Source organism: Eschrichtius robustus, chromosome 18, assembly GCF_028021215.1.
Source record: "Eschrichtius robustus isolate mEscRob2 chromosome 18, mEscRob2.pri, whole genome shotgun sequence".
NCBI lineage: Eukaryota > Metazoa > Chordata > Mammalia > Artiodactyla > Eschrichtiidae > Eschrichtius > Eschrichtius robustus.
This window is the reverse complement of record NC_090841.1, coordinates 72,331,683-72,348,612: the sequence shown is the minus strand read 5'-3', so window position 1 is coordinate 72,348,612 and position 16,930 is coordinate 72,331,683. Positions and strand designations below refer to the sequence as shown.

Sequence of the window (16,930 nt, the reverse complement as noted above, 5' to 3'; positions counted from 1 at the left end):
CTAATATCTCACACCGTGCCTATAGCATAATTAGCACTCAATAAAGGTTATATTAAATTGAAGTTTAAGTTTAAACAAAGATTCATTCAGTAAAGAAAGAACCTTTAGATTTCTTCAGATTCAGAGACCTTGTTAACATTTTGATTTTAGCTGTTAGTGGTGGAGGCTTCAGCAGGTTATGGAATTCCCTGAACCTCAGTTTCCCCAATTGTAAAATGAGAATAAATATGTTCCCTATGTCATAGTCTTTTATGAAGAATAAATGCAAATCTGGGAAGTGCTTTACAGATTGTCTGGCATACAGAAGTCACTGAATAGTTGTTAGCTGTTTTATTCCCATGGTGTTGATAATGAAGATAATAAAGAACACTCACCCAGAATGAATAACAGAAAAACCTGGAAAGGGCATAGTCTTTGGTCCTTGCCTTTGGCATTGGACTGACCCCATTCCTGGGGTGGGACAGTAAAGACAGTGCCACCAACAACTGCACAGAGCCCTGGGATGGAACCACAAATGAAAGCTGCTGCCTTGTGAAGTGTCTTTTTGCGAATGTGGTCCCCATGAGCTACGTGGTATACTTCAATTTCTTTGGGTGTGTCCTGCCAAAGGACAAAATGTTTAGGAAATTCTCCCAAGCACAAGGGATCATCAGAAGAGGGAAATTCTTCTGCAGTGGGAAGCTTTAGCAGCAGACTCTCCTCAGCCAGGACAGAGAAGTCTTTGCAGTTGCATAATCATAATTAAATAGGGCAGCTCTTTTATCTCCCTTTGCTGGCAAACTTTCTGGAGACAAGCGGCGTTTCCTCTCTATATCCTTGTACCAACCAAGCAGTCAAGCATAAAGACGTGTATATGCCCATGTCTCTGTCTTCTCGATTGCCCAATATAACCAGATTGAAAATGTGTAACTCTATTTTTGCTAAATGACACTTTTTCAGATAAATCTGACCGCCTGTTTTTTTTTTCCCCCTTTGCACTATTAGAAATTCTGGCAGGATGTATTTTTTTTTCCTTTGCATTTAGATTACAAGCTCCGTAATGTCAAGGATCATGTTTGTCTCCTTCGCTGCTGGTACCAGTGGCACAGAGGCCACTGGCAAATAGTATCAAGAGCCTGGAAAATAGTATCTGTTCCATAAAAATTCATGGAATAGAATTTTTGAAACCACTAATTGATACTCAATTGTAGGCTGCACTGCAGAACAATTTTAGTATATAAATCATACCAAAGAAGCAATGTATTAAACTATGCATGAGAACTATATTGTCCTAAGTCTTGTACTTATGGCTGCCATAATGGTACCTCTCCTGTTCACGGTCAGGTCTGCTAGCTTTGTATTCTCACGGTTGAGTATTCAATACTTGGAGGTAATAGTTCTTCTTGGCGAGGAATTAGACTAATTTTCAGAGAGTGGGTGCATTTTCATCTCAAATCTTCGCCCAATGTGTGATTCCTCTAACAGTTTTTCACGTTGCTATTAGGAGTCCTATGGATACCGAATTCTTTAGAAGGCGCATTCCATTCTTTTATGGTTTCTGTGAAAAGCTGAATAAATCTTGAAAATGGGGAAATGACTACTTTCTTATTTAAAAACAGGAGTTAGGCGAGCACTTACCAGAACAGAAGTCATCAGAATATCTGTCATAGACAGCCTTGCAGTCCCTTTCATCACACTCACAGGTGTCCCCATGAATATCCCCCCAGTCTCCAGTCGGGTCAACATCATGGCAAGAACATTCACCACACACACAAATCCCTAGAGGGTAAAAATAATTTTAAATGGGTCTAGTGAAGAAAAATCATGAGAGAAAGCATCTTACACATTGCTCTTTTTTTTCTGTTGTTACTTTATATTTGGAAAATACACGTATTCAGGAAAAATATTCTATAGAGGAAAACACCATCTAAAGTTGACAGTAGAGATTCTTTAATACACAAAAGTTATTATCTATGTCTATACTTATGTGCGATCGCAGGATGTGAAATGAGCACCGTGCTGGTTTGACTCAAAGATGATACCAACACAATTAACGTAAGATGTAATCCTTGCTCTCAAGAAGCTTACAATTTATTTGACCAAAAAAACGCTAATGAAAAACAAACAAGCACCTAAAGTACTGATGTTTTGTAAACTAGGACATAAATACTGTAAGAGTTTGGGGAAGGGGAAATCAGTGTGGGCTGAAGTAATTAAGGTAGATGGTTTGGATAAGCAGAGAGAATGGGAAATGTTCTAGGAGGACTGAAGGTAGAACAACTCAAGGAAAGTCAAGAAAGCAAGAATAAGCAAAGGAGGGTGGGAATGGACGTGGGGATCCCAAGTAGACCTGACTCATTGGAACAGAAGGTGCATATTCAGGAAGACTAAGAAGTAAGGTTGGCTGGATCAGATGAGCTCAGGTTACAGAGGACATTGGTGTAGGTGGAGAGATACAACTTTGGTCATTTGGAGATTTGCATAGGAGAAATGCTTAGTTGTAAATCATATTAACTTAGTGTGAATTTTAATCATCATCTTTAGGGTAACCAGTTAATCACTGTGAAAAAAAAACAAAACAAGGTTAAATCCCTTTCTTACCTCTTAGATCAAAGTAAATTCTAGCTAGATTAAAGATTTAAGGATATAAAATAAAACCATAAAATATGAAATAAATTCATTTTTATTCAAAAGCCTCAAAGCAAATTATTTAAAGGAAAAAAGAAAAAGCTTTAACGACATAAAAATCTAAAATTTTGGTTGGGGGCAAGACACCAAAAACAAACTAATAGATAAAAAGAGCTGAAACAAGTAGTCATATGTATGTAAAAGACAAAGCTACTTTCACAAACATATAAACAATTCTTATGAATTCATATCTAAAGACAAATACGCCTACAGCAAAATAGACAAAGGCAAAGAACACCAATTGGAAATTCTGTGGAGAGAAGTTATGATGATAGATAAACATAAAAATGTTTACCACTCAAGCTACCATGATGAAGGGGTGAGGGACTTTTAAACAATAGTGAGTTAGAAATTATTTCAGACATACGATTGACAGAAATAAAAAAGATTGTTAGGATCAAGAGTTGGTGAGGGTATGGAGTACAAAATGTCCAACTTTCTGGGTGGCAATTTCACAACATATACTTTTTAAATGTGTGTTTCATATAACATAACAGCTCACTTCAATTAACATATCTAAAGGAAAGGAAAAGTACACAAAAGTACACGTACAGGGATATTAAATATGATGGTATTCATGTTATTGAAAAACCACTAGTGACCTAAATGTTCATCAATGGGGAATTCATGCAGTCATGGCCCATGCAGAGCTTATATATTAAAGGAAAATATAGGTGAATTAGTATGATATAGAATCAAATCTACTCTGCAAAAATTAAAGAGAGGACTTTTCTTTATAATTTTGGTCCCAAGGTCAGGCCTTTTGCTTTCCTTTCTCTCTATGTACAGAAACCTCTATGTACATTTCACTCTTCTATGACAGCCTGTAAAAAGATAAAGTTGGTTGTGTGCCCAGGATATCATGTAAGCATTACCTATTAAAGTGTACCATTCATTTAGAGAAATGAAAAAAAATAAGTTTCCAGCTTTCTAGATTTTTACTACTGTATAGAAGGAAATTGACCACTCACTGATATCTTCAAGTAGTCAGAAGAGTCCAACATGGCTCTTTATCTACCAGTACAGCTGACAAAGGGAAAAAGAACAAGTATTTGCAAGGATTTTCCTAGAAGTGTTTAAAACTATTTGATTTGATATCAAACACTTAGTTAACTCGCTTTAAATTATATGTTAGCAATACTAATATATTTTTTAAATTCCTGCTTTAAGTCACTCTCAATTCCACATGGCTATATTTTGTTCAATATCACATTTTCATTATTGCATATAAAAGTTAAATGACTCCATATCAATTCTGTATTGCAACACAAGCCTTCAATTTACTCATAATTAAGACGAGAGTTTTTTTTTGGAATGCTCTCTGGATAATTAGATGCTCATGCTGTAGATGGTTCTGTTAGTCAAGAGACATTCAACAGAAGTATCTACAAGAATTGCCTTTTCCCTGTACTGTGCCATTTCTGGATGGCTGCCAAAGAAACTACAGTCCCTGTGTTAACTATCTGTTCAGTGAAGCTGAAAGTATGACAGCAACTTTCTTATCTTTCTGCTTTCTGCCCAATAAAAAATAAGAAAGAGAAGCTTGTTGGTATAGGAAATGTTGATGTACATCAAAGTCAAACACTATAAAAGATGACTTGCACATGGAAGGAAATACAGAGAAACACTGGGTTAATAATTAAGAGGTTTGTTTTTTCCCAATTACGTAGTAACGAGTATGAAAGACACACCTCTGTTACTGCAGACTCTGCCATCTGGAGATGTGCATCTTTGCTTGCTCTCCCAGGGGGTGATGTCGCACTGGAATTCGCATTTATCTCCATGCCAACCAGCCTGGCAGTAACAGTTTCCACAGTAACACTTTCCGTGGCCTTTACCCAAAATGAATTTTATACGGTGAGGAAAAAAGCAACTTTTAAAAGCAGAATTAACTTTCTACCTCTTGGTGATCATTTTTGCCTTTGGAAATAATTCACCTGCTCCACAGCCCTTGCTTAAAGTAATCAAATTATATAGTTTGCCCCCAAAACATCATAGGTGTGCCTATACCTACATAATTACACACATAAAGCAAGTCAAGGTGTCCTCTAACTTGTCCTAGCCAGGTGGCTGATTAAAATGATAGAATTTTAAAGAAATGGCATGAAAGACTGTGCAAGTCTATTATGTTCTGATCTCAGATGTGTACATCAAACTCAAATGTATGTAAGCATTCACTCTAAGAGCATTTCTTGATATTTGAAATCCACCATTGAGAAAGCAATGGTGCATACTTCCTTGGATGCACATCATTAATGACCATTTCTTAAACCAGAGAAAATATTTCATCGTTTCATTAAACTGTGTCCTGCAAGCTGTTGTGTCTCACCACGTGGAAAAGAGGTTTTCAGCGAAATCAATGTTTAGTAGTCATTTAAACTACTAATTACAAAGAAAATACCATGGACCCTTGGTCTTACAATCAAATTCCCCTCCTATCTGTCAAGAGGATACAAATGCTAGGTAAGGACAGCCCGTCATTTTGTGTCCAGATGCCTCCACACAATTTCAGCTCCCTCCATGCTGTAAACTGTTACTCTGCTTGTTTGTACTTATGTCCAAACAATCTGTAATGAATGGTCACATCATCGCTTCCTGCACCCATGTCCAGCAATCCTACAAATTCCCAAAAGATGGCAATACCTTTTATCCCAAATCACTTTTTATGTCCTCCCTTTTTGTAGTTATGCCACCCAACCATGAATGTATGTTCTTGTTCTTGCAAATCTGATGAAAACCAGGGCCATTTTGGGTTTTAGTCTATTCTTTCTGGTTTATAGGAATTTATGTTTTATCAGAGTCTATGGCTAAAGTCTTTGTTCCTGCCTCTCTCTTCTCCAACAGTCATCGTCCCAGAGGGCCATGGGAAACTAATTGTGAGGCTATTTTTCTTTCTAAACACTATGGCATATCTGGCCAATGGCAAGAGTGTCAGTAGGGCCTGAGACACTCACATATGAAGGGAGAAATACAGTAGAATATTCTGGTCTCATGACATTCTTGTCTCTCAGATGAAACTTCCTGCCAGCAGGCATACATGAGAGAGACAGAAAGAGCGAGAGATGAAGAGAAAGTGCTATAGCGAGATAGAGAGAAAGAAACAGGGACCCAAGCATACCATGCCATGTTTTCTGTCTAAATGAGCTGTAATCGGGGTAGCCACAGAAAACTAAGCTAATAGACGATCATTTCTACAGCAAATTTTAATTTGTTCACTTAAGCAAACATAAAGGCTATCAAATGATTTCATCAATAATAAAATATAAAAGCTATACATTTTATTTATGAACTTCAAGATATCTCTACATGTATACACACACAAAAAAAATCACATTCCAGTATTACATCACAAGCCTTAGGAACTTGAGGATTACACTGGAAGAAAGCAAGACAACTTTTCCTAGGAGTCAGGGTTTTTTTTAAAACTTCAAAAAGTAGAATTTCCGCTATAATCTCAGAAATCTTCAGAAATTTATTCCTCTGTCATTGTAGGAAATTTATTTAAGATGCTACCTATGTAAGGCTTACCATGAGATTAACAAATGATCATAGACCTTCATTCTTCAAACCCAAATTCTTTGTATGTTTAGAAAATTCAGCATTGAATTGGGGTTTTACTAAAAAATCATTGAGGTAGAGGTGAATAGGATTACTAGGATAAATCATGTAAGGCTACACTGTATGCAGATATAGGTGGAAAATTAAGCAGATATATTCATAGCTCAAATGAAAATACTGTAATAAGACATACCTGAATAATTGAGATAAAATATAAGCCTCAGGACAAAACACACTCCAGACAATGAGCATCATTCTCTGCTTTGTGCAAACTAATGGTGTAAGAAAATCTGCTTTTGACTTGCTCCATTATTGGGCTGTAGGATCACCTCTCAACAGACTGGTTTTATGTGAATGACACATGGAAAAATCTAGAATCCCAGTCAAGGTCATCCCCAGAGGCTGTTTACTGGAGTGCTAGTATCTGTGGTCAGAGACTTTGCACCATGAAATTGCTTTAGCCTCAAACCAACGGAAATAATGAGTGGAAAGCTTGAGAGTTAAACATTTCCTGTTGTTTCCAGTTCAATGTTTATATTTACACATGCAAATAGACTTTGCTTTGGTGGTGTGCATCAGAAAACACTGGCTCCACACATGTTCCCTTCCTCTTTTTTGATCTGTAATAATTGGAAATAAGATATCAGGACAAATACATAATATCTGTGGGTAGATTTATCTAATTTTTCTAATTATTTTGGAATGAGCCCTTTAGCAGAATTGTCTGAGCAGCACCCAGCTTAGGTCACTGGCTTGAAAAATGAAGGTTCGCGTTTGTTGATTTTATCTTGGTTGGTTGTGCAGCAAGGAAACCAGAGAGAAAAAAACCAAGCTGACCTAAAATAAGAGCATCTGGATGACCCCAGGAATTGAAGCCACAATTTGTTTTTGTAAACAAAAGGACAGCTTAGTGACACTGTGACCTCTGGCTCCTCCTCGCCCCATTTGCTCCTGATCCTTCAAGGGAAAATACTCCTCTGATCACCCATCTGGTATGCAGGATAGGATTCCATGCACCGAGTCTTTTCAGATTTCAATGAAAGAAGCAATTACTGATGGATAGAGAGATGAGGCCAGAGGTAACCAGGTTGAAATGTTTAATAACAGCAGAGAAGAATTTACCTAAACTGAAGGGATTCTCACTGCTGTTCACTTTCCTCTCCTGTGCCAGCACGACTGAAACTCTCTCTGGGCACAAGGTTGCAGATAGGTAAGCAGAAGGGAAGGGCACTGCGGGTGGTGAGAAAGGCTTTTCTCACGGAGCTCCAAACTCCAGGGCAGTTCTCTATGGTGAGGGGTGAACAGCACAGCCTTTGGCATCAGACAGGAGTCTAAATTCCCATTCAACCCTGGTAAGTCATTCCAAATGCTGGTAAGTTACCCAATGAATGTGAAGTAGTTATTGCAGTGCTTGACATTAGCAAGCATGCAATAATTGGTACAACAGAAAAATGGACTGAGGTAATGGTGGTCTGTAGAAACAATCATGAAAAAAGTTATCTAAGTGTGTGGCGGGGAGGGATTGATTCTAGGCTAATAATCCTATTGGCCTTCAATGTCCCCAATAGGACATGAGACTATTTAAAGTTTTATGGTTCAGAACAGGAAAGACAATGCAATTAAAACATGCAATGGAGAGACTGGGATAAAAGAGGCAGAGTAAAAGCAGTTAAGGTGAGCAGAGAAGATAGAGTCCAGCTAGGACCACTACAGAACCCTGCAGTTGGCCTGTTGCCATATTGATCTGGTTCTCCTTGAGGAACAATCTGATTTTGCATTTAAAAAGTACTAGTCTGCTCTAAATATCATATGATATCATTTATATGTGGAATCTAAAAAAATTATACAAATGAATTTATTTGCAAAACAGAAATAGACACACAGATATAGAAAACAAACATGTTTTACCAAAGGGGATGGGATAAATTAGGAGTTAGGCATTAACAGATACACACCACTGTATATAAAATAGATAAACAACAAGGACCTACTGTATAGCACAGGGAAGTATATTTAATATCTTGTAATAACTATAATGGAAAAGAATCTGAAAAGGAATATACATATATATATGTGTATATATATACACACACATATATATATATATCTGAATCACTTTGCTGTACACCTGAAACTAACACAACATTGTAAATTAACTAAACTTCAATAAATAATCGTTAAAGAATAAAATCTATAAAAAATTTTTAAGATGTACTAGTTTGCTCTGAATGCCTTAGTCTAATTTTCCCTATATGAAGTATATTCCAAATAAACATAGGTTCAACTTAAATGAGTAAACTTAGCACAGAAATTCATAGAAAAAAAAGTGCAATGAAACAGGTGAAAAAATCAAGTACTTTTATTAATTTCTGCAAAGTTAATATACATACCTCCACATATTTCTTCTGTTTCATCATCTATGCATTCTCTATCATCACACTCACAAAATTTACCATAAATGAGTCCATTTCCATCTGAATTATCACACTTACACCTGCCACAGTGACAGGTACCTAAACCATTAAAACAGAGCAAAAATTATTTGTTAAATGCATATAAATTATAATTAATGAATTTTAACCTATCTCTTTCATAGATAAAGACAATTCAAATCAATTTAACATTCCAGTTAGGTTTTACTGTGGGTATGATGAGATAGATAATGACATTCTTTCTTGAGATTATTGTAGCCCAGGAGTTATATTTTATAGCACACAGCTATTATGATTGACCTCTAACAGTTTCATGAATGTGACCTCCCCAAGAGCAGAGCTACTTTATACATGTCCATCCAATCAATGCGTGAATGAATATCTTCTGATTACACCTGGGCCTGAAGTGAACTAAAGCAGAAAATTCTAAGCTTTGTGAGAGAAGTAACCTTGCTTATCTTCCTCAGCAGTTATTTATTCAATGCTTTGCACAATATTTGAACATATTATTTATATAATGAATATTTGTGGAATTCATTATCAAATGCATAAATGAAAACCTTAGGTGTTCCTAATAATTTCATACCCACAGTGTTAAACTGATACCCATGTCATTATGGGTATGGGACCAGAGTGGGTTTCTTCTGCATAGAGTCCTGGGACCTCACCAAAACCTCAGGGCAGCTCAGGGTGATACAGAGGCACTGGAGTCATCTAGTCTACCACACACAACATATCCAGCCAAGTTTGAGGATTTGACTACAACCCCAAGAGTGATTTCACTGACAATAAAACAGCATCCAAAGGATATTGAGAAGTAGAATGTCCATTTGAGGAGCTTCCTTTTAAAAAATTTTTAATCGATCATCACAGCAGTCACCATAGAGTAACTGAGACTTTGCCATTCACCAGTATCATCCTAGACTCTGGAAATGCAACAGGAGATTGATTCAGCCATAATCCTCCTCTTAAAGTGTTATATGAGTAAAAAACAATGTGATAAAATCAGGGGAGAAGTGCAAAGTGTTGCAGAAACACATAGTAAGGGGATTTAACTGAGACCCGGTGGTCAAAGATAGAGTCCCTGGGGAATGGCTCTTAAACTGAGAACTGAAAGCCAAGTAAAAATAACAGCTAAGAGAATTGAGAAGGTGAAGAAGCCCACTTCCAGCAAGAAACAACAGCAAAGGCTCTGAGGTAAAAGAGGAGATAAGAGAAAAAAGAAAAAGACAGCTGGCGTATAGCAGAAAATAAAGTGGAAAATGTCATGAAAGGAAAAAGGCAATTAAAGACAGTTTACGGAAGTCTAAGAGGTCACATTAAAGATTTCCAACTTGAATCAAGAAGAAAAATGAGAAGCCATTGAAATATTTTCAACAAGGGAGTCATGAGATCAGGTGTTCATTCCCACCCTGTTACTCTGGTTGTCATATGGAGAATGAACTGAAATGAGGCCAAGTGGACATGAGGGAATGTTAGTTCATTAGTCTGCAGGAAAGAAGATAGAGGCTGACCCAGGTCATGGCTGTGAGTTTAGAAAAAAAGCAAATACACGTGGTGATATTTTCAGGAGAAAGAAAAGATGACTCGGTGACTGGGTATGAGAGGTAAAGGATGGGAAGGAACCGAAGATGGTACTATGGATATTTGAACTGAGCTACTGGATACTGGCAATTCTGTATGTGGTGTACCAGAAAGAGCATAGATTTAGGACTAAGGTAGATTTGCAGCCATATCCAGGTCTTAATCCCCACTAGCTATACATTTTTGAGGTCATTACTTTTATCTCTAACTCTCAAATTCCTTATCTGCAAATAACGTCTTCTTCATAGAGCTGCTGTGTGGATCAAGTGATAAATATATCACCCAGTCATCTATCTAAAAATGCTACTGTGTCTAGCACACTGTAGACTTTCAGAAAATGTCAGGTTCTTTGTCTTCTCCCATTAAGACATCGAGTATATTAGCCATATATTTTCCCAAATATTTTCTCCAGACACATTTTATATTTATGGATCCCACCACTTCCTGGTTTCACACTCTCTGCATGATTCTGTTACACAGGTCACTTGTGATTTGCTATTCTCTGTAAGGGTTCTTTCTCTCACAGTCACATATAAATGGTGATTCTGCAGAATTTGAGCTTGTTATTTTTCTTCCTTGAGAATACTTGTGTGAATTTTACTTCTATTAAACTTCGTTTTCTTGCTTTTTTTCCCTGAAAACTATTTTAATTTATAAAAGTTCGTTTCCAATCTAACGCTACAATTCATGGTATTGCCTCATCTCATTCTGTTCTCTAATTATCACCCTTCTTTTTCATTTTCACATTTATTTATGCTGTCTTTCAACCATCCACGTATCCATTCATTAAATTTTCTCATTGCTTATTATATTATTGGTGAAGTCATAAGTGCTATAGAAGATAATAAGATGGATAAAATTAAAACTAAGTAAATCATAGACCAAGAAGAAAGAGCTAGGTGATTGATAATTTTTACATATACATATATATATATGAAACCAGATGACGCAAAGGCATTTGCAACAGATTTGTGACAAATGCTATAAAGATAGTATAAACCTCAGTCTGGCTCTGTGAAGGAGGAAAGGCACAGTAGGGGAGTAAGCTCTTGAGTTGGCACTTGATGTATAGATAGAATTTCAACAAGTGGAGATGGAGAAAAAACTTGTGATGTTGAAGAAAGAGCCTGGGCTAAGGAATAAGGATGGAGAATTTAACAGTGAAGAGTCTGGCTTGAGTTTGGAAAAAAGGGTAGGCTAAAGGCAGACAGTGTAGGATCAAGAATATTGGTCAAGAATTTCAGAATTTATCTGTTGGAATACCAGGAGCCCTTCATGGGTAGGGAGAGAGGTGTAACATAGTCAGGGCTACGTATGCAGTCATTGTTTTCAGGAAAGATGGGAAGGAACAGCCTCTGCCTCTGAATTCTACAACTTCTCACTGACGTCCCCCACAGGCTGGCTCACTCCAGTCCACACATCTGAACCATTCCTGGGCGATGCAGGAAGTTTACAACAGTTCAGAGACTTCCTGTCTTACTCATCAAGTAGAATTCACAACTGAGGCTCCAAGATACGGCATATGGAAGCCCAGGCAAAAGTGCCAGACTCGCGTGCTCATGCTGTGTCATCCTGCACCTCTCTCTTGGTTGCCAGTTAACTCAGTCTCTAGGATTGGTCTTCTGTTTTATGCTAGATTATTTTAGCTCTGACTTTTCATTCTGCCTAATATAGCTGTCTCTTTCTAGGATGACTCCCTGTCTTGAACACCAGCCTATACTCCTGATGCAATGGTGCTGGAGCCTTGCTTTGCTCTGCAGACTGTGCCTTGCCATTCTGCGCCCCTACGGAGTCAACTTCTGGAACTCCTTTAGTGCCCAGCTCCATCTCCATCTCCCCCTGCCCTTCAGTCTTCTGCCCATTCCATATACCTCCTCTTCCCCTTCTGTTCCAAGCTGCTTCCTGCAAATCACACTGTGATATGAGGGGGAAAGATTAGTATAGAGAACTCAAAGACTAATGCAGTTTGGGGGCAGTGGTCCTGAACTAGGCTGGTAGAAGTAGGCATTAAAAGAAAGATATGTGACAGCAAGATCCCCAGAGTAAACTTGAAAGGCTTAGAAACTGAGAGGAGAGTAAGAGAGAGAAAAAAAGATTGTGCTGCCTGTGGAAGTTGTCTAAAGACACATTAAAGGACGTCGAAGAGATACGACAGCCAGACGTAACACTGCCCCTAGACTGGATCCTATACAGAGGTGGGCACAATGATGTAAAAGGCATTGTTGGGTCAATTGACACAATTGGAATATGGACAGTAAGATTACATAAAAGTATTGTATCCATGTTAAAAAAATAGAGGTAGAGATATCTTAGAAACGTATTTTATATCTTATACAACGTGTTTCATCATCTATTGAAACAATTCTGTAAATTTTCTCCTTTAAGATGTGTTGATGTAGTGAATCACGCATTTAGATTCCTTAACACTGAAACATCTTCGGATTCCTAAACTAACCCCTATGTGGTTATAATGTGTTATTAAAAAGAAAAAAAACCCTGGATTTGAAAACCAATCAATCAATCAATCAATTAATCCATCCATCAATCTGAAAATAGAGTACAAAGAAACAAAACTGAAATTGATTTCAAGTCTTATTACTGAAAGAAGTTTGGAAAGCATGAAGTTTTCAAAACAAAAGAGGCTATACGGTGAGTGTGTGTGTGTGTGTGTGTGTGTGTTTAGAGGGTGAGTGTCATGAACCGGAAGTAGAGAGATTCTACTGAGAGGAAAAGAAAAAAGGAAGTGCTGGAGAGAAGCCAGGAGAGTATCAGTGAACACAGAGAGTAACCTGACCGTTAGCACTTTCGTCACGGTCCCCGGCTGCTCCACTCACAGCGTGCCTTGGCAGTAGACCTGATTGCTATTAGCAAAACACCCTACTGCATTCAATCTACACAGAGCAATTCCTGTCAATCAAAGCCTGTGGAAAGCTCCCAGCTCTGAATGCAGGACTCTACCAACAATGTGAGCTTCAGAGGGGAAGATACTCATTTACGTAGTCAAACCCTGGCCTTCAGCATGCAGAGCAAGAGGCTCACACCCCTGGATCTACGTAAGAACTACCCAGAGAACTTTGAAAAAAAACCCACTATAGTCCATATCAGACCCCAAAGCAATTAAATCAGAGCCTCCAGTGTAGGACAGGAGCATTCTCAAGTTCAACCAGGGTTGAGAAAAAACTGACTTTGAGGTTCTACGTGCCCAACAGTTAAAAGAGTATTTAATTATAGTAACACTGGCTGAATACCATTGAATCCAAAACCACAGCTGTTGTGTTTTATATGATTTTGGTAATTAACTTTAACAGCTCCTCTGTAAATTTCTAAGAAATATTTTTAAATGACGTCTATCAGCTATAAAAATATTTTAGTCAAACAAAACTCTTGCTATCACTATATTCTGCAATGGTTTTCACATCCAGGGCATGGGAAACCCCCATTAGATTTGAAAAGTTTGGTTCTATTTGATGCCAAGGTATAAATTCAAAGCACCCTTGATCTGTAACAGAAGATAATTAAGTAAGTTTATACAAATCCTTTTTAAAAGGATTAATCCAGCATTCAAAATCACGGCTCACAATTTACCTAAAATGTTGTCAGGGTGTTGTTTCCAGTGACTATCCTACTTGAAGGAGGCATTTGGAACAGCTGGAGAGCATCAGACTTGCCAGTCTCAGCAAGAGGACATTTTTCCCAATTGATTTATCTGAATTTCACTTCAAAAAAATATGCTCAAAAGCAGTCTCACTCGGAGGTTCAACATTTCTCAACACCTACATATTTCCATTAAAAACCCACATTTGATTATTTCATTTAACAATTCTCAGGGCATGGAATTCTTACCTGCATTAGAGCAGATGATATCTTGAGAATTCTTGCACATTTGGTTGCTCTGTTTCTTTGTCAGGTCACAGGTCTTTGGGTACTGGCAAGCGTCCCCAGACCATCCTCCATCACATCTGCACTTTCCACAGTCACACACACCGTGGCCTGAGAATTTAACAACATTCCGTTAGACTCAAATTCTTTTCCAAAGGAAACCATTACTGTAACTAAGGATCTTAACAGTGATGTTGGTTCTGGACCGAGCTATAATCAATTCAAACACAGGTATACGACAGTGACTGAGGGGTAATCCTATTTATATACCATATAATGAAGTATGTGGATTTTATTTTCATAATCAACTTCGATAAATCATTCTAAAAACATTCACTTAACTCATAGAGACATGAGGATAAATAATAAACCAGAGGTCTGAAAAACCACATGATCAGAAATTTAGCACTAAAAGGAGTCCACCTAGCACCGGCATATTTAAGACACAAAAGCCCCGTAAGAACAATTTCCATTTAACTGCATTTTATAACACATGAAATTCCACTAAACTAAACATTGGCCTTATATTTATTTGAATTTGATATGTAATAAAATTGTATAGATACATTAAATACCACCTTGGGATAAGATTGACATGAAAAATAAGTATATATTTTGTTTCTTGATGGGGTAATCTGGTTCAAGAGTCAAAAGGATAAGAGTCATATTCATCTACTGCCACAAAAATTTCTCAACCTTCCATGCTCTCAAATCAACATTTTGCTGTTTTTATTGTTGTGGTTATTAATTTTATTAAGTCCTGCTTGAAGAATCCTGCTAATGTTTTATTGACTACATATTAGAAAGAAGTACAAAACACAAGCCTTGGTCTTTGCCCTTAAGGAACTTACAAAACTGAAAAGTTGAGGCTAATATGCAAAGAGAATTGTGTTATCTTCAGCCAGAAATGTTTGTTGGACCTTATATTAAGTTGAGGGATGTAGTCTACAACCTATAGAAATAAGAGGGGAAAGATTTTCTGGACTTTCTTGACTTTTAACTGGGCCTTGGAAGGTGAGTAGAGTTTGAATGGGTTACAGGGAGAATATTCTTGTATTATTCAAGGTAACAGTACTATGTCTTAATGCCTGAAATTCATAGCCACAATGGAATGGAATCATTGATCTTGGGCCAACAGTCATTCGAGGTGGCGGCCAAAATCCACATGATGAAGTCCAGATGGTCGGTCAGAATGAATGGCTCTGAGGCATGCCATTTGGGCATGCTTGGCAGAGCCTGGATCTGCGATTGGCTGACTTTAAAACTCCCCTGGGCCCAGTCCAGGTAAGTGTTTCTATTCCTGTTGCGTTTTTCGAATTAATTTTTCTATTTTACAAACAAAACCTTGCCTGCACCTTAATTGCGATTCATTTTATCAAGTGCACATTATTCTGTCAAATTGATTGCATCATCTTGCATTCCTGTCTGGTCCTACATGATATTGTCAATCTCAGCCAACTTGGTATAATTTACAAGCATAAGTGATCTCTCCTGCCAACCCTCCAGTCTATTTATAAAAGTATTAAGCCAAATTCTTGAAGTGGCTGAGCCTCTTTTGGTGAATTAAGTATCTCGGTAACTGTAACGATTCTTTAATAATATTAGTGTATTAGGTTAAACCACATGAAGTAGCCACTTTTATAAGTTAAATGTCAGTTATGGTTCATCCCAATAAAAAACCTCCATATCAACTGCAAAGAAAATAAAAATGCTTTAGAAGAAAATGAAGTATCTAGAATAAAAGAATACTCAATGCTTCTTTTATACTGGATAGAACATCTTAAACTCCAAACTAAGGTATATATGACAGAGGTGGGTAATGGTTTGTGGGTCAAAGGTTACAGATTTTTGAAAGGGAGGGAGATTTGGAAAAATAAGGAAAATGTACAGATGATAGGAAAAGACTCATTCATCCCACACTGACCAAATGAAGCATCAGTAGAAGCAATATTTTAGGTGCTTACAACCCAAAGTTAGTCCATGGAGGTCCAGTTTCAGAAACTTCTTCCATAAAAGGTTCTATGATAAAATAAACATGGAAAGAGACATACTATATTCTTCTCTTAGCATGCTATGATATATATCAGCACACTGAAGCCCATCAGAGGTCCTTTCATGAAAAAGCTATTTAACTTTACGTAGAATATACAATTTTTTTGATTAGGGGGCCCTTTTTCCTTACAACTAATACTAATATCTTGGGCACACACTGTGTCAGGTAATGTGTTTTCAGCTTTTCCTGTAGCATCTGATTGGAGGCAAAGATGGCAGACAATGTAGGACAGGGTCCTCTACCTTTATGTTCTTTCTAATCTTCATGCCCAGTAGGGCCTTCTTGATTCACTTTCCTCCATTTAGGAAAGTAAATGAGAATCGATTTTTTTTTTACTGTCAAGATTACCAAGTAATAGCCTGTACAACCTTATTTGGAGATAAATGTCTAATTTTTTTTTAGAAAGAAAATAATCTTCTATTTCTACTCTTTATCCAAGGTTAATAAGAGCTTTGGCCAACCTCAGGGAATGAGGTTGCTGTATTATCGAAGCAAGGTAATCTCCATTACAGTGTCAATAACACGGCTTCGGCAAACATCTCGTTTTGCAAAATAATTTATCCACTGTGTATTAGTTTGCTACGGCTACCATCCGAAGTACCATAAACTGAATGGCTTAAAACAACAGAAATTTTCTGTCTCCCGGCTCTGGAGCCCCAAAACCTGAAATCAAGGTGTCTGCAGATCCACTCCTCCCGGGGCATCTGAGCAAGAAATTCTTCCGTGCCGCTCTCCTACCTACGGATGGTTGCCTGTG

The 16,930-nt window shown here is 37.5% G+C and overlaps 1 protein-coding gene across 1 annotated transcript in view; it reads right to left on the bottom strand.

The window, feature by feature from the left end:
* The window catches only part of ITGBL1 (integrin subunit beta like 1), a 207,566-nt gene that overhangs the window by 98,963 nt on the left and 91,673 nt on the right, over positions 1–16,930 (bottom strand). Inside the window, exons 3-6 of the mRNA XM_068526717.1 lie at positions 14,085–14,231; positions 8,616–8,738; positions 4,359–4,499; positions 1,618–1,758 (exon numbers count right to left, since the gene is read on the bottom strand). Of these exons, the coding sequence (XP_068382818.1) occupies positions 1,618–1,758; positions 4,359–4,499; positions 8,616–8,738; positions 14,085–14,231 (552 nt within the window). The remainder of the gene's footprint in view (positions 1–1,617; positions 1,759–4,358; positions 4,500–8,615; positions 8,739–14,084; positions 14,232–16,930) is intronic.